The sequence below is a fragment of the Procambarus clarkii genome, chromosome 63, assembly GCF_040958095.1.
Source record: "Procambarus clarkii isolate CNS0578487 chromosome 63, FALCON_Pclarkii_2.0, whole genome shotgun sequence".
In the NCBI taxonomy this organism is placed as follows: domain Eukaryota; kingdom Metazoa; phylum Arthropoda; class Malacostraca; order Decapoda; family Cambaridae; genus Procambarus; species Procambarus clarkii.
In genome coordinates, this window is record NC_091212.1 from 20,150,736 (window position 1) to 20,178,556 (window position 27,821).

Here is a 27,821-nt window from a genome sequence, read left to right on the forward strand (position 1 = left end):
TTGTGCTTATGAAGAATTTCGTTGTATTTGTTTTTGAACATAAAACTACAGTAATTATTATATATTATGCCATGGATCCCAAGAAAGTCAGTGGTAAGGTTCAACCTAAGAAAATAGTTGAGACGAGGTGTTGTGACACTTAATCCCGGTTCATTCCGAACACAGCGATTTCACAACACATAACACCTTGCCTCGGCAACCATTCCACCACCGTGTACTCCTACACACACCAGACCCTTAAAGCGTACCACTAGGTTTGTACTGGAACACAATGAGTAACATATGGAAGGTATTTAAAGGCCGTCGGGTTTTGTCATTTAATTACAAAGAATAGACTGACAATTAATAACATATTAACATACTCTATTCGGTAAATACACTTCAAATACCCATAAACCACTTGACCTCCGGGGTCACCACTTGCACTCGTAACTTCCGCCTAAGTCCCTAATACTGAATAATTACTACAACACCCGGTTAGTCTTACATTCAGTACTCACATACTGCAGACTTAACTTGGTCACTAAGATCACATCAGGCTCTCGCATAGCTGTCTGCTACACTTCACTGCTGCCACAAACGGAGACCTTGGAGGACTTGCCAGTTCCACTCCCACAACCAGACTGTCTTCAGCCAGCCATGGCATCAACCATTTCACCCTGCCTCTCAAGGAAGGTATAATCCGATTAACCTTATCCCTAGAAGCGGTAACCTTGTTCCTAGAAGCCCGAGTCCTGTTTCCAAGAATTATTAGTTTGGCTAAGCAGCTGCGGTCTTAATCCCTTGACCTTTCTTAGATATGTGATCCATAGTCTGTCTACTTAACATGTACTTCCAATCATCATTCGTTAAGTGTTGTAGTAATGATCCTCTAGCTAATAATGCCTACCAACTTGTGGATTACAACACCACTCCCCTCCTTAAACACGCATATGTCCCCATATGCATCATTGCAATGGTTCCATTGGTGCAAGGACCTGGAGGATGCACCCACCATATATGTACAACTAAAATTTCATCCAATAAGTTCATGCACATGATCTTCTTGAGGTTCTTGAGATGATTTCGGGGTTTTAGTGTCCCCGCGGCCCGGTCCTCGACCAGGCCTCCACCCCCAGGAAGCAGCCCGTGACAGCTGACTAACACCCAGGTACCTATTTACTGCTAGGTAACAGGGGCATAGGGTGAAAGAAACTTTGCCCATTGTTTCCCGCCGGCGCCTGGGATCGAACCCAGGACCACAGGATCACAAGTCCAGTGTGCTGTCCGCTCGGCTGACCGGCTCCTAATTTAATGATGAACTAATTTAAAAATTATCCCCGACATGACTCCCAACACTTCTACAACATATACATTATATTCACATCATAGCATAGGTAAAATAGTCTGTAATGTTTTTTCCCATCTCCAACAATGCACATATACCTAAACTGCTGACATATAATTACATACAAACATAACCATAAAATTACATGAACCAGAATGATTAGTGGACATGGACCACTTAAACAGAAATGACACTAGTCATTAATATATACACAACACATATATATCCAAGGTTCTTCATCCTTAGTAACAAGTTAATAACAATTTAACATCTTGCCATGTACTGTTGACATAAGGGCTTACAATGATCACATAATGTTTCACTGGCCTCCTCCACAATTGGCAGCATCACTTCTCTTGTCTTGGTGTCCCATGGTTGCTAGGTCAGGAGCCGGTCGACCGAGCAGACAGCACGCTGGACTTGTGGTCCTGGGTTTGATCCCAGGTGCCGGCGAGAAACAATGGGCAGAGTTTTTCACCCTATGCCCCTTTTACCTAGGCGCACAGCGCCAAATATCACCACAATCCTGCTATTATCAGAACCCTGGTCAGTTTTATCACAGTCAGGGGTCTTCTGTAATAATACCATCACTACATAATAGCATGAACAAGTATATTATGGCATTTTTAGGCAATGCTGTGGTCACAAGCTGAACAGCAGTGCTGTGAGCTCCTGATGCGTACGTCAGGCTTGGTAGCTGACTCAATACTGAGCCCCCTAACACCCGGGAGTTTGGCCCACGATTTTTTTTTAAAATGGCGTCTGTTTACAAGAGCCCTGATGAAGGTGTGGTGAACCCCGTGTATCCGTGGGCCGTTTAAATCTTGCGTAGTACTCCAAAGCATCACATGATGCGATGCGCAATTTACTGCAAGTCGGTCAAAGAATCATATGATGCGATGCGCAATTGAAGGGTTAACCTAACCTAAACTAACATAACTAAATCAATTATTTATGTTCTTAATATAATAAAATAATAATTAAAATAAACCAATAGGAAACAATTTATTGAAAATAAAGAAAATCACTCGGCCTATTAGGCAAATTGGGCCTTGCATAGTAGGCCAAGAAGTGTGTTCTGGCTGTGTGTGTGTGTGTGTGTGTTGGGAGTGATATGGGAGCTACAGGACTGGGCTCAGTATCTCCAGGAACCTCAGGGGAGTGGGAATCCCTCCACCAGCAGGCCAGCACCCCCAGGGAGGATTGTGACAGGAGCCTCCCACCAACCAACCCCTCAACTATCCCCCACCAATCACCTGCACCTCCCCAGACAGTAAAGTTCCTCTTCAAACCAGGCCCCCCCATGCCCTTTTTCTTCCCCTACCCCTACCCCAGGTCCTCCCTGTTCCTGCACCTTGTGCCCTTCTGTTACTCCAGCCCATGACCTTCCCAGTTCCCCCACCCTAAGCTCTCCTTCCTATCCCATCCCTCCAGGCTCCCCTCCCCTCCTCAACCCCTGACCTTCCTGCCAACCCACCTGTCTCCCCTGCACACCCCAACCCATGACCTCCCACCCCATGCCCCTCCAGCTCCCCCATCCCATGCCCCTCCAGCTCCCCCATCCCATGCCCCTCCAGCTCCCCCATCCCATGCCCCTCCAGCTCCCCCATCCCATGCCCCTCCAGCTCCCCCATCCCATGCCCCTCCAGCTCCCCCAGACCCCCCCTCAGCCACTAAATTAAAATATATTATTTCTTAGGTTGTTACTATAATGTTACAATATGACCTTCTATTACGCAGGTGTCACACTTGATGCAACTCACAAGGACCATAAATGGGAGGGAGCAGCCACTGAAAGTACTGTTGATTGTACTGTCACAACCCACACGCTGTCTGTAAGACAGGTAAAAAAAAAGAAATTATCTAAAGTTTTTACTAAGAGTTAATTGAAATTAAATCTGGAGTATGTATTTTAATATTTGCACAGAACATTTGAGATGATAGTTTTCTACACATTAAATTATAAACTAATTATCTTCTACTCCACAGGTGGTGTTGGGGGCTACTGCCAAGGAAGGAGAAGCTAATGTGGTAGAGTTGGAGGTATTGGGTTACAATGATAAGAAAGTTAAGATCCCCATTTGTGTTTCAAAGACTGGTGGCTCCTATGTCACAAATGTAGATGTAAGTATCAAAAGTTAGCTTAAACTAGGGTTTCATTGGAACAGAGTGAATGTAAGTATTGATTTTAATATCCGTGATCATTTGAGCCATGCAGAATTCACCCTTGGGAATTTACCGTTTGGCTCATACACCAGGTCTGTGGGAAAATGTTCCTGCAGAGTGGTTGCTTAGGCATTCCCAAGAAGCTCCATTTATTTATTTATTTATTTATTTATTTATTTATTTATTTATTTATTTATTTATTTATGGGTTGTGGTATCACAGCTATACTGAACCAAGATGGTATGGCTCTCCACACAAATAAAAAATAAATGCGGCTATTGGCCTTGCAGTATGTAAGTCGCAAGTGGAAAGAAATGAAAATCATCAAATAAAGACAATTTACTGAAATATTAATGAACAAAAATGACACATGACGATACTTGGCAATTATTATATAGCATGTCAAATAAGTAAATGAAAGTTTAATACAAAGCAAAAAGATATACTGGTGTACTGAAGACGGCTACCATATCACCACAGCATCAGACACACGGTGTTGAATGAAGTCAGACGACAGGTGAGAGACACCAAGGTGTTCCAAGAGCACTAAGGGAGAGACTGGCTCTCCAGGGAGGCAGTGATGACTCATCCCGTGTCAACACAAGGTGGACATCTGGTCAACTAGCAAACTGCTCGTTTGTGGCTGGCGGTGCCTTTGTGTTGAGCTGCACCATTGCCAGTTGAAGGCGGCTAACTGCTTGTTTGTTGGGGGGGAACTACCGGTTAGCAGTGGCGCCCAGCTTGCCTCCGAGGCGTACCAGGCCGTGCCAGGCCCTGGGGGGGTATGGAGAGGTGGCAGGACTGATGACTCACCTGGGCTGGTGAAGATGTATATTTCCAGTGCGGAGGCATTGACGGTGAAGGGAAAAGGCAGTTCCACTGCTATGCAGGGGATTAATGTGACAAAATAAATAAATAAATAATAAATAAATATATATATATATATATATATATGTCGTACCTAGTAGCCAGAACGCACTTCTCTGCCTACTATGCAAGGGCCGATTTGCCTAATAAGCCAAGTTTTCCTGAAATAATATATTTTCTCTAATGTTTTTCTGATGAAATGATAAAGCTACCCATTTCATTATGTATGAGGTCAATTTTGTTTTATTGGAGTTAAAATTAACGTAGATATATGACCGAACCTAACCAACCCTACCTAACCTAACCTATCTTTATAGGTTAGGTTAGGTTAGGTAGCCGAAAAAGGTAGGTTAGGTTAGGTAGTCGAAAAACAATTAATTCATGAAAACTTGGCTTATTAGGCAAATCGGGGCTTGCATAGTAGGCAGAGAAGTGCGTTCTGGCTACTAGGTACGACATATATATATATATATATATAATAATGTATATATATATATATATTAGGCAAATCGGCCCTTGCATAGTAGGATGAGAAGTGCGTTCTGGCTACTAGGTACGACACACACACACACATATATATATATATATATATATATATATATATATATATATATATATATATTATGTCGTACCTAATAGCCAGAACGCACTTCTCAGCCTACTATTCAAGGCCCGATTTGCCTAATAAGCCAAGTTTTCCTGAATTAATATATTTACTATAATTTTTTTCTTATGAAATGATAAAGCAACCCTTTTCTCTATGTATGAGGTCAATTTTTTTTTATTGGAGTTAAAATTAACGTAGATATATGACCGAACCTAACCAACCCTACCTAACCTAACCTAACCTATATTTATAGGTAAGGTTAGGTTAGGTAGCCAAAAAAAGCTAGGTTAGGTTAGGTTAGGTAGGTTAGGTAGACGAAAAAACAATAATTCATGAAAACTTGGCTTATTAGGCAAATCGGGCCTTGAATAGTAGGCTGAGAAGTGCGTTCTGGCTATTAGGTACGACATATATATATATATATATATATATATATATATATATATATATATATATATATATATATATATATATATATATATATATATATATATATATATATATATATATATATATATATATATATATATATATATATATATATATATATATATATATATATATATATATATATATATATATATATATATATATATATATATATATATAATATGTCGTAACGCACTTCTCTGCCTACTATGCAAGCCCCGATTTGCCTAATAAGCCAAGTTTTCATGAATTAATTGTTTTTCGACTACCTAACCTACCTTTTTCGGCTACCTAACCTAACCTAACCTATAAAGATAGGTTAGGTTAGGTAGGGTTGGTTAGGTTCGGTCATATATCTACGTTAATTTTAACTCCAATAAAAAAAAATCGACCTCATACATAATGAAATGGGTAGCTTTATGAAATGAAGAAAAAATTAGAGAAAATATATTAATTCAAGAAAACTTGGCTTATTAGGCAAATCGGCCCTTGCATAGTAGGCAGAGAAGTGCGTTCTGGCTATTAGGTACGACATATATATATATATATATATATATGTCGTACCTAGTAGCCAGAACTCACTTCTCAGCCTACTATTCAAGGCCCGATTTGCCTAATAAGCCAAGTTTTCCTGAATTAATATATTTACTATAATTTTTTCCTTATGAAATGATAAAGCTACCCTTTTCACTATGTATGAGGTCAATTTTTTTTTATTGGAGTTAAAATTAACGTAGATATATGACCGAACCTAACCAACCCTACCTAACCTAACCTAACCTATATATATAGGTAAGGTTAGGTTAGGTAGCCAAAAAAAGCTAGGTTAGGTTAGGTTAGGTAGGTTAGGTCGACGAAAAAACATTAATTCATGAAAACTTGGCTTATTAGGCAAATCGGGCCTTGCATAGTAGGCTGAGAAGTGAGTTCTGGCTACTAGGTACGACATATATATATATATATATATATATATATATATATATATATATATATATATATATATATATATATATATATATATATATATATATATATCGACCTCATACATAATGCATACATACATAAAAAAATCGACCTCATACATAATGAAATGGGTAGCTTTATGAAATGAAGAAAAAATTAGAGAAAATATATTAATTCAAGAAAACTTGGCTTATTAGGCAAATCGGCCCTTGCATAGTAGGCAGAGAAGTGCGTTCTGGCTACTAGGTACGACACACACACACACACACACATTATATATATATATATATATATATATATATATATATATATATATATATATATATATATATAATGTGTGTGTGTGTGTGTGTGTGTCGTACCTAGTAGCCAGAACGCACTTCTCTGCCTACTATGCAAGGGCCGATTTGCCTAATAAGCCAAGTTTTCTTGAATTAATATATTTTCTCTAATTTTTTCTTCATTTCATAAAGCTACCCATTTCATTATGTATGAGGTCGATTTTTTTTTATTGGAGTTAAAATTAACGTAGATATATGACCGAACCTAACCAACCCTACCTAACCTATAAAGATAACATTTGGTGGTGCTACATAGCCTTTCTGGTTTGGTGCCTTCTTTTGATAATTGCCCAAGTACATCTTTCTGAATTGGACGTAGGAACATTCTTACGCAATACTTAAGAACCTTCATAGCACATTTACTGAAGTAGAAATACAGGGAGCTTCGTGAATCTAGGTCCTGGTTCCTGATCAATCTCTCAAATGCTGTTATTATGTAGGATGTTAGTGTAAATGGTCTATAATTCTTTGCCAATGCTTTACTCCTTCCCTTGTGTAGAGGGGCTATGTCTCGTGATTTAAGCGCATCTGGTGGCTCCCCCGTGTCCACACTTGTGAGTGCCTGCGCTACTGGCACTTTGCATTTCTTTATAAATAGTGAATACCATGAGTCTGAACCTGGGGCTGAGTGCATGGGAAAGTTGTCAATTTCACTTTCCAAATCTGCCACGCTCATGTTGATATTAGTTACATTTACAGGGGTTTGGATATCACGCATGAAGTAGTTGTCCGGATCTTCCACTTTAGCACTCCAATAAACAGCATTAAACATGTCCTCGTACTGCTTTTTTAGGATTTCACTAATTTTTGTCATCCTCAGTGCATGAACCTTCACCCGTACGAATAGATCCAATACTGGCAGTTGTTTTTGCTTTTTATTCAGCATATGTGAAGAAATAATTTTGGATTTTTCTTTTTCTTGAATTGCTTTCTGTTCAAGTGTCCTTTCTTCATTTTGATATGAATGCTTCAGTCTCTGCTCGATTTCTTCAATCTCCCTGATTAAATTATTCCTTTTTTGTATGGAAAGTTGTGTCTGCTTAAGCATTTCTGTTAATTTTTTCTTCTATTGTGGTGTCATCTGCATTCTGTTTCTACGTTGGACCTCTTTCTGGCTTTCCTCAAAGGAACACGTTTCGAGACTTTATTTGCTTCAGAAGTTGGTTTTTCTTTTCCTTGCGTAGGATTTGTATTACTTAAGTGTCCCATTGAATGTTTGTAAGTTCCCTTTTTTTTATTGTCTCCCAGTGTATCCTTTTATTATTAATAATAACCCCTCTCGCTTGATCATTGCTTTAGGTCTATTCAGAGTATTGATGGTAGTTTGCACTTCAATGAGCTTGTGATCTGAGTATGTAGTATCTGAGATCGTAATGTCCCTGATTGTCTTCATTGTTTGTGAATGTGAAGACATGATCTAGAATATTTTCGTTCCTAGTTGGCTCTGATATCTGCTGGGAAAATTTGTCACAGAATCCAAGTAGTTCTCTAATCTATGGTTGGTTATGTCCATAGATTTCCTGGTATAATATTATTGCTTGTTATTCTCCATCTTAAACTAGGTAGGTTGAAGTCGTGTAGGAAAATAATATCGGGTATTGGATTTGCCAAATTATCAAGGTTATTCACTATTTTGCTTATGTTCTAAGAATTCCTCGGTCATTGCATGTGACAGTTTGTATATTAGAATAATAACTGCTTGATATCGGTTTGATGGGGTTCTGGGGATTCTTCTACTCTCCAATCCTGGCCCGAGGCCAGGCTTGGTTTGTGAGACCTTGGTCCACCAGGCTGTTGCTTGGAGCAGCCCGCAGGTCCACATACCCACCACAGCCCAGTTGGTCCGGCACTCCTTTAAGAAAACTGTCTAGTTTTCTCTTGAAGATGTCCACGGTTGTTTTGGCAATATTTCTTATGCTCGCTGGGAGTATGTTGAACAACCGTGGACCTCAGATGTTTATACATTGTTCTCTGATTGTGCCTATGGCACCCCGTGCTGTTCACTGGTTCTATTCTGCATTTTCTTCCATATCGTTCACTCCAGTACATTGTTATTTTATCATTGTTTTAGAAGTACATTATTTTAGTGTATATCTGTGCAGATTTGGGACCTGGCCCTCCAGTATTTTCCACGTATATATTATTTGATTTCTTTCTTGTCTCTTTTAGTGAGTACATTGGGAGAGCTTTGAGAAGATTCCAATTATTTAGGTGCTTTATCGGTCTATATATGCCGTATATGTTCTCTGTATTCCCTCCATTTCTATTCCTTCTGTATTCCCTCTATCTCTCCTGCTTTGAAGGGGAAAGTGAGCTCTGAGCAGTACTCAAGATGGGACAGTACAAGTGATTTGTATAGTTCAACCATTGTGATGGGATCACTGGATTTGAAAGTTCTCGTAATCCATCCTATCATTTTTCTGGCTGATGCAATGAGCATGCTTGGTTATGCTCCCTAAACGTTAGGTCGTCAGACATCATTGTTCCTAAATCCTTTACATGCTGTTTTCCTACTATGGGCAGATTTGATTGTGTTTTGTACCCTGAATTATGTTTAAAGGTCCTCATTTTTACCGTACCTGGTATCCAGATCTCACTGACTAAGAATTTCCCTGCATGGATTTCTCTGAAAGCTCCGAATACTGCATTTGACTCGGTGAGGAGGCCATTTATGAACGGTATTGTTTTTTGCTCGTTTTTAGTCCTTGTATGTTGGCAAAGATAAATGAGGTTACTCTATTTGAAGTAGTTTGACTGGGAGGCTCTCCAGGCAGGTCTCAAACTATATGCCCAATGCTTGGGCATATAGTTTTTTCTGACCAGTGCTGATTATTGTAGGGTTGCTGCCTGTTGTAGTTGTACCTCTGTTCTGGTGTAATTACTCAAGTGTAGTTACAGGATGAGGGCTATGCTCATGGTCTCCCGTCTTCCCAACACTGTCATATAATGCTTTGAAACTACTTACGGTTGTTCCAACCATCTACCACTCTACAAAAGAAAATTTTCTAATGTTTTTGCGACACCTTTGTTTCCTTAGCCTGAGTCTGTGTCCTCTTGTTCTTGAGGTTACAGGTCTCGGGAATTCTTCCTTATCGATTTTATTGAGTCCTGTTACTATTTTGTACGTAGTGATCATATTGTCTCTCTCTTCTAGTTTTAGCATATTTAATGCTTCTAACCTATCATCGTAGCTCTTGTCCTTCAGTTCTGGGAGCCTCTTAGTGGCATGTCTTTGCACCATTTCTAGTTTGTTGATGAGCTTAAGATATGGGCACCATATAACCGCTGCTTTGGCCTAACAAAAGTCGTGAAGTTTTTGTATTTTGCCATCTATGTATTTAAAAGCAATTCTGAAGTTAAAAAGTGCAGTTAGGCTCCTCACACAATGTTCTTTGTGGTCCTCAGTGATAGTCAGACCTTGAAGTCCAGAGATCCCATCACAATGGTTGTAATCTTCAAATCACTTGTGTTGTCCTGTCTTGAGTACTGCTCAGTACTCAGTTCCCCCTTCAGAGCAGGAGAGATTGCTGAAAAAGAGGGAATACAAAAAACATATATGGCACGCATAGACGAGATAAAGTGCCTAAATTATTGGGATCGACTCAGAGCTCTCTAAATGTACTCGCTAGAAAGGAGGCGAGAGAGATACCAAATAATATACACATGGAAAATACTGGAGGGACAGGTCCCAAATCTGCACAGTAAAATAACAACGTACTGGAGTGAACAACATGGAAAAAATGCAGAGTAGAACCAGTGAAGAGCAGAGGTGCCATGGGCACAATCAGAGAACACTGTATGAACATCAGAGGTCCCCGGTTGTTCAACGTCCTACCAGCGAGCATCAGAAATATTGCCGGAACAACCATGGACATCTTCAAGAGAAAACTAGATTGTTTTCTGAAAGGTGTGTCGGACCAACCGGGCTGTGATGGGTATGTGGGCCTGAGGGCCGCTCCAAGCAACAGCCTGGTGGACCAAACTCTCACAAGTCAAGTCTGGCCTCAGGCCGGGCTTGAGTAGTAGAACTCCCAGAACCCCATCAACCAGGTATAGTTTTCTATCTAGAAACCACCCCTAGATCTTTCTTTATCAGAAGTCTCCAAAGAGTTTCCACATAATTTATAGGTTATAGGTCTATGTTCTCCTATTCCACATTCTATAACATGGCATTTATGCACATTAAATTCCATTTGCCAAGTGGTGCTCCATATATTTATTTTGTCCAGGTCTTCTTGAAGGGCATTACAATCATCTAAGTTTCTTATCCTTCCTATTATCTTTGCATCATCAGCAAACATGTTCATATAATTCTGTATTCCATCTGGTAGATCATTTATGTAAACAATGAACATTATCGGTGCAAGAACTAAACCCCTGTGGTACTCCATGTGTGATATTTCTCCAGTACAATACATTGCCTCTGATTACAGCCCTTATTTTTCTATCGGAAAATTTTTCAACTGTGTAATTGTATCTGTGCTTCTGGTATGCAAGTCGTCTGTCATCCAATTCCATGCATTCTCTATGTTCGCCATTTTTAAATCTTTCGTCTTTGTATAAAAAATAGTGTTTCCTCGAAATCCACTATCTTGCTTGCTGCTCTGAATGTAGCATTCTGTCCCTTTCACATGAAAGTATGGGCAGCTGAGGTCATAGCATTTTCTGTCCTCGAGTGATATTTTGCACAAGGCAGGATGGAAAAAACGTACATGATCCACATCGACACTTTCCTTTCCTAAGCATATTTAAACATTTCCTATTAATGACAGTCCTTAATGGTCTAATTTGTTAGCCACACTAATACAAATATGATGAGGACCTAAACCATATTGCCTGCCTAATATTGCAGGGGATTGCATGACCTAAGTAGACCATGAACCAGAGGCCACATGTCAGAAGAGGTTCATCCACTGTGAAGCCTGCTTCGACAAGTTGACTTAAAATCGTGGGCATCTAAATTTTGCTAGATAACATCTGCAAGCTGTCGACCATATGCTAACAGACATTGCTCAGGAGAGGTGGGAGGACAAATTGTAGAATCTTACAACTGCTTTTTATTGTCAGAAGTGCATTGTCCCTCTTAAGTTGTTTGCCTTGTAGAATGTAGCCATTTTCGGGATGATCACAACTCTTGCAGGCGATGAGTCACAATAAAGTGGCTAAAGTATGTTGACCAGACCACACACTAGGTTAAGGGACGACGACGTTTCGGTCCGTTCTGGACCATTCTCAAGTCGCAATCGACTTGAGAATGGTCCAGGACGGACCGAAACGTCGTCGTCCCTTCACCTTCTAGTGTGTGGTCTAGTCAAAATCACTAGTCTTGCTTTCATAATGTCCCTCCAGGTCGCTTGTCCCTTGATGGAATCATTGGCGAGTCCAATACCTGTAAAGTTGCTCGCCATCTATCCTTTTGGTTTTATGTTGGCATCGTGAATGATTATTTGTACTTCTGAATATTGTGTGACAAATGGTGCTACATAGTCTTCCTGGCTTGGCACATATTGATAATTACTTGCCTGCTTTCCTAGGCCTAGTATAATACACTTGCAACTTTCGTCATTTACTAAACCAATGCTGAAGTACAAAATGTAGTTTTCTGTAGGGAGCCCCTACAGCTCCCTGGAGCTTATCGGGCTAATGTATGTTATATTAGACCGGGACATTAGCTAAGGAGTTCAGACCTACCAGGGACCAGCGCCAGAATCTGGCCCTTTGAGAGGTTTCAGGGAGCAATGGCCCTGGAAAACCCCTTGTGGTTGGGGTTTTCCTTATCTGCCATCGACTGGAATTAGGCACCCAGAAAGGTAGGCATAACAAAACAAACCCCACATGGTAAAAAACTAAAACAAAAACCAAACAGAGGTAGAAACTCCCTGCAATCACAAGGAAACAAGCACACATCACACTTTACTGCTGCGCCGATCGTCCGCGCAGCCCTCCCTGCCCCGGGAGGGGGAGGGGGGAGCCCCGGACCTACCACGCCGGCTGCCAAGCTTCAGTTCGTTCGCTAATGTCAACCGGGATTGACGCTTCTCTGGCCTCAGTTTCCTAGGCGGTGTTTGCCTTGTGTGGCGTTCACTGCCGTGTGTTGTGTTGTGCGGTGGTCAGGAGTACCTCATCAGTGCCAGGGCTGCATGTGCTTAGTGGCTGACTTCCCTAAGCGCCCTGTGAGTACTGCCCTTGCGTAACAGGGTTATCTTCCCTGGGGCGTTCGGGAACCATTCCCGTAGAGGTTCTTGCTGCTCGGCATTTGCCTCGCCCTTGGGGCCAGCTGGGGCTTGGGGCCCTTGTTTGGTCCTGGGTAGGGATTGGTATTGTGCTGGTTAGGGCGTCAAGGTGTTGCACAGCCTGCCACCTAAGCGGCGACCGGTTTCTGTTGCCTCTGGAGACGGTGTACTTTTGCGGGGGTTTTCTTTTGTTTTTAATTTTTCATGCCTGGTGGGGGTCTGCCTAAGGTGGTTAGTTCAACTGGTAGTGTTTGGCGGCCCTCTGCTAGGCCCCCGTGATTGTACACGTCTCGGGGGTTTTCAGTGCTATAATCTACCCTTTTGTTATGTTTGGGTTTCTTAACCGGTTAGCAACACCTTGCCCGGGCTTCCCGTAGTTGTTACCCTACGGGCCCTGAAAACCCCTGTTTGGGCTCGGGGGACCATTGAATGTGTCTTCTGGGTTCCAACCCGTCTGGTACGGGATCGTTGGTTGCTGTTCCCTTGTCTCCGGGTGATAGTCGCCATTTTTACCTCCGTCATGCTGCCTGTTGGGTCACTGACGCCTTGACCTGGAGCCTTGCGAGAGATTCTCTGCTTGTTCTCCAGTACTCTCCTGATGTTATTACTGTTCAGAGTACAGGCAGCATCCGTGTTGCAAGCTTGGTTAGGTTGCTGCAACATGCTAGGTTGGTTTCCCACTCGAATGCCCCGTGGCCGCCCCGTTTGGTTAGGTGCTGTTCGCCCCTTTCCCTCCATGTTCCCGGCTCCGGACCGTCTGCGGGTTTTGGGGTCGGGGTGGGGTTTAGTTGCGGCAGAGACTCGGGCGGTTTTCGGGGGCTTCCCCGTTCGGGTTGGGGAGGGAGGTTTGAGCCTGTGCCTCCTGCCAAGGCTTCTGGGTCTTACCAGCGGCCCTTTCTTGTTGCCTTTCCCATGGACTCTTGCTTTTCTTCAAGGGCGGAGGGCTTGAAGGATGGCTCTACCCCGGGGCCTCTGTTGTTGGTTCCCGGGGCTGTGGGGATGCCTGCTAGCAGTTCTGGGACGGTTTTGCCCCTGCAAGGGTTTTTTCTGCTGTTGGGCGGCGTTTTTCACCCATACAGTCTGCTAGCTTCCCACATATGCTGGCGTGTTTTTGTGTATTTAGCGTCGGTCACAGCCCGTGCTGGCGGCCATTTCGTCTGTCGGTTTCCTGGCATGGCCACCAGGGCGGCGTTGCGGTTTGTTTACATGCGTCTGCGTGTGCGAGCGAGCGTTTCGGGTGAGTTTTCATTTTTTTTTTCATGGTTTTTGTTCTGTTGTCGTTTCTTTGCTTTTCTGGTGTTTTCTTGCCGTTGCCTGTTCCTCTGGGAACGTTTGGGTGTTGATTTTACACCGGGTTTTTCCAATTTTTCTGTTTTGGGTCTGAGCCTTTGGGTTTAGGCTCTGCCCCTAGCTGGTATGCTTGCTCCCACACCTTGTCCCTCGGTTTTCGGTCTGTTGGAACCGGTTTCCCAGGGGGTTCTGCTGGGGGCTGTGCTTTGCCTTTCAGTGGTGTTCTCCACCGGCAAAATGTGGTGGTTTGGGCTCCCCCTGGTTCGATTCTGGGTTCCTTTGGGTTCCTTGGTTTTGTTCCGGAGGTTTCTTCCTCTTGGGCCCCCTTTTGTGGGTTCAGGGGACTTTGTTTCCTCGTGTGACCCGGTTCTGCCTTCTGGGGTTCCAGGGTCTTCCTGGCTTGCAGACTGATCTTTTTGGATCTTGGCACATGTTGTAGTCGTGCTGGGACTTTGCGGTTTTGCTGTCGAGGTGGGCCTTTTGATGCAGTTTTGTGCCTTCTTTGCCTGGCCGGCGTGGTGCTCTCTGCCCACTAGTCGGCGACTTGTACTTTTACAATATATGTCCTCACCTAGTTGTGCTTGCGGGGGTTGAGCTCTGGCTCTTTGGTCCCGCCTCTCGACCATCTCTATCAATAGGTGTACAGGTTCCTGTGCCTATTGGGCTCTATCATGTCTACATGTGACACTGTATGGGGGTCAGCCTTGTTACTTGTGTGTGGAGTCACCACATTACTTCCTAGTGCTTTCCAATTACCATTCTGACATTAATAAAAAAAAAATTATCTGTGGCTCTTTTGGGTACTCAAGTTTCCCCCTGTGTCCCCTAGTGCGTGTGCCCCTTGTTACATAGCCTGTCCTTATCACCCCTGTCGATTCCCTTGGGACTCTTGAATGTGGCGATCAGGTCCCCCCTCACTCTTCGTCTTCCAGCGAAGTGTGGTTTAATTCCCGTAGTCTCTCATCATGAATTAGGTAGTGTACTTTTTCTTTCGGAAGGGGTTCTGTTCCCTTCTCTGTTGACTGGGCGCTGGGGGAGCAGCTTGCTCTGTTGCATCTCGTATGGTCCCGCTGTTGGTGGGCGCTTTGGGTTGTCTTCCGGCCTCTGCTGGCGTCGGAGGACGGCTTCTCCCCCTTGGGGGGGGTTCAGAGCTGGCGGGGTGGGCTTCTTCCCCTGCGCTTGGTCATTTCTTCTTCGTGGGTGTGTGGTCGATCTGCCCCATCCTTCTGGGGTTCCCGTCTGCAGTTCTTCTGGACTTCAGTATGCGCCCTGGATCCTATGCCCTCCTCGGAGGACTGTTGTCTCCTGTTCGGATTCTGTTGGGGCCGGGTGCCTGGATGGTGGCCCTGGACCTCCAGGTCACTTCTTGGCACGTTCCTCTCCAGTTTTCTGGGACTGGCACGGTTGGTGGTGGGGCTTCAGGTTTGCTGTTTTTATTGCCTTCCCTATTTTGTAATGAGCACTTCGTATACTTTTTGCATCTTTACCGGATCTTAGTGCCCTGTCCGAGTCTGAGATTCGGTGTCTGGCCTACCTCGACGACTGGCTGGTGTGGGCTCCCAGTCAGTCCGCTTGTCTGCTCGCCAGGGGATGGTTCCTTCCAGATTGCCGGGTTTGGTTTCCTGTTGATCTGGAGGTTTTTCCATCTGTTTCCGTCCCGGGTTCGGACCTGGGCCTTGTTTAAGGCTCTTGGGCCACTCGTTGTATTTCCCTCCAGAAGTGTTTCTGCGGCTGTGGGTACATGTGGGTACATGTACGTTTCTGCGGCATGTGGGAACCCCTCCTGTACAGCCTTCGGCTGTACAGGAGGGGTTCCCGGGTTGCTCAGCGGTTTTCGTGGTTCCGTGCCTTGGCACCTCCCCGAGCCTTCGCTCGATGTGTTCACAGATGGGTCGTCTCTCGGCTGGGGCTTTGTGACCAGTGCTCACCAGGTCGGCCGAGGTTGATGGAGTCTGTCTGTCCGTCGGGCTCACAGCACGGTTCGGGTGTTCGTGGCTGTCTGGTTTGCGCTTCGGAGGGTTTGGGTCACTAGGTGCTCTACCATTCAGCTCTGTTCGGACTGTTCTCTGGTGGTTCTTGCCGGAACCAATGGGGTTTGGCTAACCGTGTGGTTCATGTCCGGGATGTGTCCTGCATCCTGGTGGACAGCTTTCTCGGTTCATTCCTCTTCGTGGGTTGGCCAGTCGTCGCCGATTCGTTTTGTTGGCTCTGTCGGGCGTATGGACTCCTGGCCATGGACGTCTTCGGGTCAGTGTGGTCTAGGTGTCGCCCATTTTGTGGCGCCCTTTTCCACCTGTGAGGACTTCACGGAGAATGTTTTCGGCAGGACTGGTCGAGGTGGGGGGGTACCTGTTCCTCTTCTCCCGGTCCAGCTGTTGCTTTGGATTCTGGCTCGGTTGCAGCCCATTCCCACGAGAGCAGTCCTTATGGTTCCATGGTGGCCAGCCCGGCCTTCTTTTTCAGACGCTGCTTGATAGGGGTCCGAACCCGGGGCGTTTTTCTTGAGGCTCCGCCTCTTTCAGCAGGCCGACTCGGTCCTGTCCGTGACTGGTTCGGCCTTCTCCTTGGCTCTTCGCGTCTGGTATTTTGACGCGGGTATCACCGTCTCTATGGTGTTCAGGTGGCTTTGTTGACGGTGTCCCACCTGCGAGCTTCGTCTTGGCGACAGTATGACGTTTCATACGTTTTCTCATGTTTTGTTTCCCCTCCGGCCTGCTCATGCGTCGCCTGAGCCATCCTGGTCCTTGTTCAGGGTGCCTTCTTATCTTCCCCTCAGTTTGTGGTAGCCCCTTCGGTTCAATTTCCTGCTCTTTGGTACTGGTGGTAGCTTTATAGGTGTGCAGCCTTTCTCTGTCCTGGCGACGGTCGAGACGGCTGCTTTCCGGAGGGGTTCTTGGGGTATTGGTACTTGATTGGTTTGGCCGGGGGGTGTGTCCTGTGTTGTCCGGTTGTGCTTTTTTGCAGTTGCCGGCGTACCGTGTCTGGATGTGCGCTGTGGTTGATCCGGTTCCTTCGTTCGCTGTTTTCAGGGCTCGGGTCTCCCATTTCGTCCGCAGAGTTTTCATTCTTCCAGCCTGCTGTCTGTCTTTGCGCCCGTGCTGTTCAGACATTTGCAGTTTTTGCTGCTGTGTTGGTGACGTCTCGGGCTCATTTCGGGCGCAGGGATTTGTGGGTTGCACAGGTTCTTGGCCGCCCATCCTTATGCGCGTCTGCTCCTGGACGTTCTTGTTGCCTTGGGTTGCAGGTTTGCGACCGGTTGTCTTGGCTTTGCGTTGCAGAGTTTGTGGCGGCCGCCTCCCGGGTTAGCCCTTTCTTTTCCTTCTCTTTGGGTATAAAGCTCTAGGGAGCCGTAGGGACTCCCCACAGAAAACCGGCGTTGAATGTAATGAAACGCCATTTTCTGGGTGAACCCCGGAGGCTCCCTGGCAACCCTCCCTCCCACCGGTCGGCGGTTTTTTCGCATTGGTTGAAGCTTAGCTTCCAAACTGAAGCTTGGCAGCCGGCGTGGTAGGTTCGGGGCTCCCCCCTCCCCCTCCCGGGGCGGGGAGGGCTGCGCGGACAATCGGCGCGGCAGTAAAGTGTGATGTTTGCTTGTTTCCTTGTGATTCTAGGGAGTTTCTACCTCAGTTCGGTTTTTGTTTTAGTTTTTTACCATGTGGGGTTTGTTATGCCTACCTTTCTGGGTGCCTAACCCTGGTCGATGGCAGATAAGGAAAACCCCAACCACAAGGGATTTTCCAGGGCCATTACTCCCTGAAACCTCTCTGAAGGGGCCAGGTTCGGGCACTGGTCCCTGGTAGGTCTGAACTCCTTAGCTAATGTCCCGGTCTAATATAACATACGTTAGCCCGATAAGCTCCAGGGAGCCTCCGGGGCTCGCCCAGAAAATGGCGTTTCATTACATTCAACGCTGGGTTTTTTAACGGGTTCATATTTTGTACATTACATTAATAGTAGCTGTATGTATTTGTTTTCAGAGGATGGGTTGTATATTATATCCTTTTATGTGCGAACTGCTGCATGTACATGAATGCATTCTTCTTTCACTGTTTTATTGTTGGGTACAAACTCTTGAAATTAATTTTATATTCATTCTGCCCTTTTGTCATATATATATATACATATATATATATATATATATATATATATATATATATATATATATATATATATATATATATATATATATATATATATATATATATATATATATATATATATATATATATATATAATTATCTATCTCACACACACACACACAAAATAATTTTTATTATGTGTGTGTGTTCTCAAAGTAATTTTTGTTGCAGATCCTTATAGAAGACCAGACAGCCACTTTTCATCTGACCAAAGGATCGGGCCCGGTTTACATAAGTGGCACCCACCAGACGGAAACAAACATCATTGGTGAAGATGATATGGATGATGCTGAAGAGGAAGGGGAGGATGAAGAGGAGGATGAGGAGGTTGAGGACTCTCCAGTAAGTTGTGCTGCTTCAGTACACATTCAAGTTTTTCATTCCTGTTTCATGTTTTGTTTGGTTTACCTATAGCCCCAACACCTTATTACCTCCTGGAAGCTCCCCATTAGGGTGCTGGCCTCCTACCTTGCGATGTTTTCGGGGGCTCAAGTCCCAGCGGCCCGGTCGTCAACCAGGCTGTTGGACGAGGCTGCTCGCAGCCTGACGTATGAATCACAGCTTGATAAGGTAGCCCTTGGAGGTGTTTATCAAGTTCTCTCTTGAACGCTGTGAGGGGTCGGCTAGTTATGTCACTTAGTGTAGTGGAAGCATGTTGAACAGTCTCGGGCCTTTGATGTGGTTGGAGTTCCCTCCGAGTATCTATTGCACCTCTTACTTTTCAACAGGGGTATTCTGCACATCCTGCCATGCGTTCTGGTTCCACGTACTCACCTCGTGGAGTCGTGTGTGTGTGTGTGTGTGTATGTATGTACTCACCTAGTTGTGCTTGCGGGGGTTGAGCTCTGGCTCTTTGGTCCCGCCTCTCAACTGTCGATCAACAGGTGTACAGGTTCCTGAGCCTATTGGGCTCTATCATATCTACACTTGAAACTGTGTATGGAGTCAGCCTCCACCACATTACTTCCTAATGCATTCAATTTGTCAACCACTCTGACACTAAAAAAGTTCTAATATCTCTGTGGCTCATTTGGGCACGTAGTTTCCACCTGTGTCCTGTAGTGCGTGTGCCCCTTGTGTTAAATAGCCTGTCTTTATCAACCCTGTCGATTCCCTTGAGAATCTTGAATGTGGTGATCATGTCCCCCCTAACTCTTCTGTCTTCCAACGAAGTGAGGTTTAATTCCTGTAGTCTCTCCTCATAGCTCATACCTCTCAGCTCGGGTACTAGTCTGGTGGCAAACCTTTGAACCTTTTCCAGTTTAGTCTTATGCTTGACTAGATATGGACTCTGTGCTGGAGCCGCATACTCCAGGATTGGTCTGACATATGTAATATATAATGTTCTGAAAGATTCCTTACACAAGTTTCTAAAGGCCGTTCTTATGTTAGCCAACCTGGCATATGCTGCTGATGTTATCCTCTTGATACGAGCTTCAGGGGACAGGTCTGGCGTGATATCAACCCCCAGGTCTTTCTCTCTCTCGCTGACTCTTGAAGTATTTCATCTCCCAAATGATACCTTGTATCTGGTCTGCTTGCTACCCCTATCTTCATTACATTACATTTGCTAGGGTTAAACTCTAACAGCCATTTGTTCGACCATTCCTACATCTTGTCCAGGTCTTCTTGAAGCCTCAAGCTGTCCTCTGTCTTAATCCTTCTCATAATTTTGGCGTCATCAGCAAACATTAAGAGGTGTCAATGGTTTGCTTACTGTGTTACAAAGGTTTGACATACTGTGTCAAAGGCTTTTCGAAAGTCCAAAAAAATGCAGTCCGCCCATCCTTCTTTCTTGCTTAATCTTTGTCACCTGATCGTAGAATTCTATTAAGCCTGTAAGGCAAGATTTACCCTCCCTGAACGTTGATGGGTTGTCACGAAGTCTCTTCTCTCCAGATGTGTTACTAGGTTTTTCTCACAATCTTCTCCATCACCTTGCATGGTATACAAGTTAAGGACACTGGCCTGTAGTTGTGCCTCTTGCCTGTCTCCCTTTTTGTATATTGGTACTACATTAGCAGTCTTCTATATTTCTGGTAGGTCTCCTGTTTCCAGTCACTATGGAGAGTGGCAAGCAAAGTGCTCCTGCACTCTTTTTCGATGTAACACCACTCACCACTCAATGAAATAACACCACTCATGTGGTGTTATTTCTGTGTGCAAGTTTGGGACCAGCCCCGCAAATATTTTCCACCCATAAATTATTATGCATATCTCCCGTCTGTACTTGAGAAAATGCAGGTTTAGGCATTGCAGACAGTCCCAATAGTTTAGATGTTTTACTGAGTGGATTCTAGCAGTAAAGTATCTCTGCACACTCTCCATGTTGGCAATTTCTCCAGCTTTGAAAGAGGCTGTCATTGTGCAACAGTATTCCACTAGAGAGCACTAATGTCTTAAGGGGGGGCCTGGTGCATGTGGAGACTTTTCCAAATATTGTATGAAAAGGTGAAAAAAATTAAATAAATCTCCCATTATTTGGCATCAGCGTTGTGGAAATTTCATCCCAGTATGTTAAGTAATGGATTTTTTACGAATTTTTATGAAATACTGTAGACGCCCACTAATCCGGAATCCGCCTATCTGGAAAAACGCTCTAATCCAGCCAAAATTGTGGCAGGATAATGTCTCCCCATCCGGCCAAAATGTCCACGGAAGCCAGACTAGCCGATGTTTGACCGGATAAAAAATCTGAGCCAGTTAGCTTGCTACCGATGTTGCCCAATCTGGACAGTAAGCCGGAGAGCCGATTGTCCGGATCAGGAAGCCAGGCATCAGGCCGTACGGTATTAATCCCATACGGCTGTGGCTTGAGGTGCGTGGTGTAGGAGGGGGGTGGGGTGGGAGAGAGGGGAGCGTTGGGAGGGACTGCCTGGGTGATGTGGAGGAGCCTACAGGAGTTACCATTAATTTTAGAACAATTCATCACAGTCAAAAACAAAAGAAATTATTATATACTGTAATAACAAATAAGTTTTTTAAAGCAATTTTCACAAACTGAAGTTTGCTACAAAAATATTGAGTTTTTTCGACCTGGCAGCCCACGTAACGTGTCTGCCTGCCCCAAGTGGACCCGTCCAGGACTGGTCGAGCCAAACAGCCCATGTGCTCCCGTCCCTCACATTATACCACAGTGCTGTGCCACTAGTGAAATATTTTTAACACTTTCGCGCTCTGGGCACACGACCTCCCCACTACCCCGGGTGGGTTTGGGCATTCCACGGAAGCATGCGGTAATTCTGAAAAGTGTATACTATTTTCAACTTTGTCACCTCAATTCTCGTCCTAAGATATTCAATTTGGTATCAATGTGTTCGCAATAGAATTCTCTAGAGGAGTAAATGCATATAAACTCCAAAAGCCCGGCTTACTACCCGCAGCAAACAGAGAAAGTGCGAGCGAGTCACCCGGGAGCGCTCAAGAGCGATAAAAGGTGTACTCTTTTCACTTTGGTCACCTCAATTTTCGTACCAGGTCTTTAATTTTGGTATCAATGGGTTCGCAATAGAATTCTCTAAGAGTATATGCATATAAAATAAAAAAAAAATCTGGTCACGCTCCACCCACCAACAAGTTGAAATTGGGCCAAGTGTTACCAGCGAGGGAGCGCCTTGAAGCCCACCCGCTACACCCCCCAATTCCCACCCACAAATGTTGAGTATATTTTCCGGTTGCTAACATCAATTTTCATGTTACAGCGCTCATTTTGGTATGAATTTTTTCTAATGGAATGCTTTAGATGGATAGATGCATATAAAGGCAAATTGAAGAACAATATTGCAAATACAATACAATAAAGTATAAACAACAATATAAACTATGTAAAAAACTATTATCCCATGATCACATTTGTTGAATGCCATTGTAAAGTCTGTGGTTACTACATCTGCATTTTGCTTTTCTTCCAGACCTGTGATTTTGTCATAGTGGTTGAGTAACTGTGACAGACAGCATCTTCCCGCTCTAAATCCATGTTGTCCTGGGTTGTGTAATCAATTATTTTTCATATAACTAGAAAGTTGATTCTAATCACACTTTCAAAAACTTTTATTATGTGAGATGTTAGTGCAACTGGTCTAATTTTTTGCCAAGGCCTTACTTAGCCTCGTAGCCTGGTGGATAGCGCGCAGGACTCGTAATTCTGTGGCGTGGGTTCGATTCCCGCATGAGGCAGAAACAAATGGGCAAAGTTTCTTTCACCCTGAATGCCCCTGTTACCTAGCAGTAAATAGGTACCTGGGTGTTAGTCAGCTGTCACGGGCTGCTTCTTGGGGGTGGAGGCCTGGTCGAGGACCGGGCCGCGGGGACACTAAAGCCCCGAAATCATCTCGAGATAACCTCAAGATACCCCCCTTGTGCAGCGGAGCTATATCTGCTGCTTCCAGACAGTTTTGGACAAAAAATGATAACTTTTTTGTTTTCATAGTAAATTTTATTTAAAAAAAAGTTTCACTAATGGTGCGGCACTGGTATAACACGAGGAACGGGAGCACATGGACTATTGGCTTGACCAGGTCTGGACGGGTCCACTTGGGGCAGGCAGACACGTTACCAGCCTGTCTTCCAAAAGTGGGGAGATAAATTGTAACAGCCCCATAAGTGCAATTATGTACTATGTATGACAGTCAGGAATTGTACTTATTTTCACTTAGTATTAACCTGTACTGTCAAATATATTGTGAATATTTGAGTTTGCCTGAAAAGCTGAATAGAAAACCACGACCTAACCTAACCATCTTAGTTTTTGAAGATAAGCATTTTATTGCTTATTAATTACTATTACTGCTTAACACTTTCGCGCTCTCCGCGAAGGTCACTCGGCCAACCGTATGTGCGCGTTGCGTTTTTATCGCTTAAGCGTAAAAACAAAAATGTGTATACTCTTTTTACTCTTCTGACCTTAGTTCTCAAGCTACGTATTTCATTTTGGTACTAACGTGTTCGCAATAAAATTCTCTAGAAGAACATCAGTAAAATAAGTCACGAAACGTATAGGAATACCAGCACCAAATAAATAACTACGAAGATGACTCGCCGTGAGCGCCCAACGCCAAAAAAATGTTTTTACTCTTGGGATTGTAATCACCTCCACACTTGTTCTACAGCGTTAATTTTGGTATCAATGGACTCGCAATGAAATTCCCAACACGGTGATATGAATATAAGCATAGAATAATGATGCGGCCTGCCCGCAAGAGTGTGGGAAGTGGTGAAATTGTTACCCGGTATCGGTGACGGGACGACGCACGGCGCTTTGAAAGTTTATACTTATTTCACTCTCATGACATTAATTTTCTATGTACGTCATTCATTTTTGTGTCAATGTGTTCGCAATAGAATGTTCTATGAGTTCTATGAGCCCATAGGTAAAAAAGATCAACAAAGTGTAAGTTAGAATAGCGCCAAATATAAAACAACGCTGGAACATATCAGTGAGCGTCAAACACACACGAAATGTTTTTACTTTTGTTATGTTTGTCAAGTTTATACTTGTTGCACACAGTTATTTTTGGTTGTATATTGATCGGAATAAAATTCCCTAAACAAACATATGCATATAATACATGATATGGGGGAAGCATTACCAGTATAAACAGCTAAAGTCACCCACCTGCAACCCGTTTGGGACATAATACCATTTGATCAAAGTTATCCACACCTTTCATGAACTTATTGTACCATGCAGCCTAGTGGTGAGAAAGAGAGCCTCGTGGTGCGCAGTTTGAAACAAACCCAAAGTAAATCTGATAAAAATTGAATTTTATACAAATATTTTAAAAGAGGACAAAACTTTATGTCCACTATGCGTTAGCGTTAGACGAAACGGGACGCGCCGATGCGTCCGGATAGCGCGAAAGTGTTAACCTATAGCTATATTGATACTGTATTACACTTTAATAAAACAAATAAAACAAAACTAACATTTCAATAAATTGTAAAGTAACTCGGGATATTTTCAAATTTTGTATAAAATCTGTTTACTAAAACTGAAAGAAATTCCTGGTATTTAATTCTTTACGTCAGTCACTGAGGCATTAGAAGAAAAACAGAATGCAGATGTGGTATTCAAGGATTTCGCAAAGGCATTCGATGTATATGTGACCATGGAGTGAAGCACACAAAATGAGGTCAATGGGAATAACCGGTAAAGTAGGACGCTGGATACTCGGTTTACTGTTGAACAGAACATAGAGTAACGGTCAACCATATAAAATTGCCTCCAAGCACAGTTAAAAGTTCTGTACCTCAGGGTATAGTCCTTGCACCACTGCTTTTCCTTCTCATATCAGATATAGACAAAAATACAAGTCACAGTTTCATATTATCCTTTGCAGATGACACAAATCAGAGTGAAAGTTACCTCTGCTGAAAACACTGAAAAGCTTCAAGCAGATATTAATAAAATTTTCAACTGGGCAACAGAAAATAACATGATGTTTAACATTGATTAATTCCAGGTACTCAGGTACAGTAAAAATGAGGACCCTATCTTTCGCCCACCGATGGCGAAGTATGGATTCAAAAGTTTACTAGTTAAATACCCACTGACTAGGATGGCATCAAAAAATAAAAACATTTTTTTGTGAAAACCGCGGTTTTGGACATTATATGCATATACACCTGTAGGGATTTTCATTGCGAACACATTGATACCAAAATGAAAGACCTAGGACGAGAATTGAGGTAATAAAGTTGAAAAGAGTAAACACATTTTATTGCTCTTTATTAGTGCTCACTGGGGTAACAGTCACTTTCTCTGTTTGCTGTGGGTGGTACGTCGGGCTTTTGGACTTTATATTTGCATATTCACCTGTAGGGAATTCTATTGCGAACATAATGATACAAAAATGAAAGACCTAAGACGAGAATTGAGGTAACCAAAGTGAAAATAGTGTACTGTATTATATTATATTAAGAACATATATTATTGACTTAATTGTGTTAGTTTAGGTTAGGTTAAGAGATAGATATATATTATTATTATTATTATCTGGGTCATTATCATTGCTAAATAATTATTTCATCATTGTAACGCTATTGGTATGAGCGTCTGCTGCATACACTACTCATGGTTGCTATCCAAATACTGTGGCTTTCACACTCAGGAGGGGATGCACATGAGTTTTTCAAAGATGGTGTTGATTTACAGTAGGCCAAAGAAAACAGATGTAAGTCCCATGTACCCGTGGGAGTTTTAAATCTTACACAGCATGGTAAAACATTCATGATTGAGTTGTGCACTTCATGGATAAATGGAGGGTGTATCCCTAGTTGTCATGCAGTAGAAGAGTTAAGTGATCTTTCTCTCTTGGCCTTCCTACCCTTTGAAATAGTGGAAAACGGCTCTGGGTTAGGTTGCATATTGGTCTCGTGCACTTGATTCACAGGTACTTACTGGAACAGTGTTCCTTTTGCCAAACTGCATTGTCCCACTGTTGTGCACCTCCTTTTAGAATGTCCCAATTTTCAGAACGATAGTTCATTTTGTTTTCCCCCTCGATATAATCCTGTGGTGAATCCAATACCTTTAATGTTTCTTGCCTTGTGTCCTCTTTTTCTCATTGGCATCCCAAGTGAGATTTAGCAAATTTTGGTGTCTTGGGGCAGATGGTGCTAAATATTGCTCCTAGTGTGGTGCCATACCTTGAGAATTACTTATGAAAAAATGAAATTAATTTTTATTGTGTATAGAGACTTGGGCCTCCAAATCTATTAAGTTATTTTAATATTTAATATTTTAAGTATATTGGGAAGGAGGGGTGCCCAGATAAGCCCTAGTCTGTCCCCCCCCCCCCTCCCCACTCCTTTCCTTTATGGACCCCATTATCTATATCCACACATCAGTTCAGAAGACAAACTAACATTTAATCATGTAGAAAATATTATGCATTAGGAATCTTAAAAGATGGAGTCTGATATTTAGGAACATTAAACAAAGTAGGCCTGGAATTTTCAGATTAGATGGGGGGGGGGGGGGCTTACTATTGTGCCGGACCGTGACTACCACATGAGTCGGGTGTGGGGTCCCATACCACAAACCATTGACTGCAAAGCATCTTGCCTCCATTTGTGGACAGACATGCATTCTCACAGACTAATACAGTAAATTTTTGCTAATCAAAAATTTTTTAATTGTATTTGTTGAGTATTATTCAGAATTTCATTATTATGTTTTTTACTAGCTTGAATAAAATTTGGGCTGCTTTAATGAATAAATATTTAGTTATATAATATACAAATATTTCTTTGCAGCCAAAGAAGAAGACCAAGAAGTAGAGACTTTGAATTGTGCCCAGCTTCTCAACATTGCCATGTTTTCTATTCTAACTTAATTATACATGACTCAAGATGTGTGTGCATGACTGATTAATAAACAAGATAATGGCCAGTTATTGTTTTTCCCTTCTTGGTTTCAAATGCCTTCAAAACATAAAAACTTTAAGCAAGTTTTTAAATTTTGGGTACAATATTATTGTTTTTAGCAACGTGTATCAAATCGTCTTAAAAATTTGTTGGTACAGTAGTTATATTGTAATATATGGCTGATGGGTGGAACTTGTAGAATAAGAAGTTTAGTAACTGAAATGTTATACTACGTCAATATTGATTTTTTTTTAATTAGTCTTAATGTTTGTTTAATTTTATATTGGTACTGCTAGAGAATAAATATTTATTGCCAATGTCTAATTGCAATGAAAAGTATTTTGTAAGAAAAGTGTGCATGTAATAAATTTGTATTAGTATATTGGAAGGGTGGCCAGGAATGGGGGTACTCTGGAATGATTAAATTGTATTGTAGGTAGTAAACTTAGTCATTAGAGGTGGCATGTTGAATGAAGATGGTACCCTTTCCCACTTTAATTTTTTAACATTTTTGTCAGCCATTTTATAGTCCTGTAATTTTTCACCTCCACAATTATTGTCAATGAATACTTTGCTATTTTTCTGGTTTTCTTAATTTCCTATTCGTGCCAAGTAATAACCATACTGTATTGTTAGTGAATGAAAGCAATTACTGCTTCACTTAATGGTCAATGTGAAAATAAAGAAATATGCTAATTCCACATAAGGCAAATTGCATTGTAAATTATGGCTATAATAGATCTGTTGAACAACATAAAATTTGCCCAGTGTTCAATGTCATCCGCTGGAATACTTTTCCTCTTAGCACTGCTACAGCTCAGATCGGCTAGAAAACCCACAGGCTCTTATTGCAGTGTAGCACTTGGCCCCCTGTATGAACAAAGGGTAGAGAGAGATTGTATGAAGGCATATCAAATCCTGGTAGGGATCCATTATGGTTTTACAAATAGATTATTTCCTGGCAGCTGTTTTTATAATTATAACATTGTTAACATTAGACACCACCACCATCCATCCTTCAGCTGTTCAATTTCATCTGCTATTTGTCCCAATTTTGAACTATGTCCTAAAAGTGACATTAAACAAAAATTA

General features: G+C 42.8%; 1 protein-coding gene across 1 annotated transcript in view; it reads left to right on the plus strand.

Moving 5' to 3' along the window:
- The window catches only part of LOC123769477 (nucleoplasmin-like protein), a 30,484-nt gene extending 3,176 nt beyond the window's left edge, over window positions 1–27,308 (plus strand). The window contains exons 2-5 of the mRNA XM_045760601.2: window positions 3,068–3,171; window positions 3,317–3,451; window positions 18,534–18,704; window positions 26,619–27,308. Coding sequence (XP_045616557.1) covers window positions 3,068–3,171; window positions 3,317–3,451; window positions 18,534–18,704; window positions 26,619–26,642 — 434 coding nt within the window. The 3' untranslated portion in view covers window positions 26,643–27,308. The remainder of the gene's footprint in view (window positions 1–3,067; window positions 3,172–3,316; window positions 3,452–18,533; window positions 18,705–26,618) is intronic.
- The last annotated feature ends 513 nt before the right edge of the window (window positions 27,309–27,821 follow it).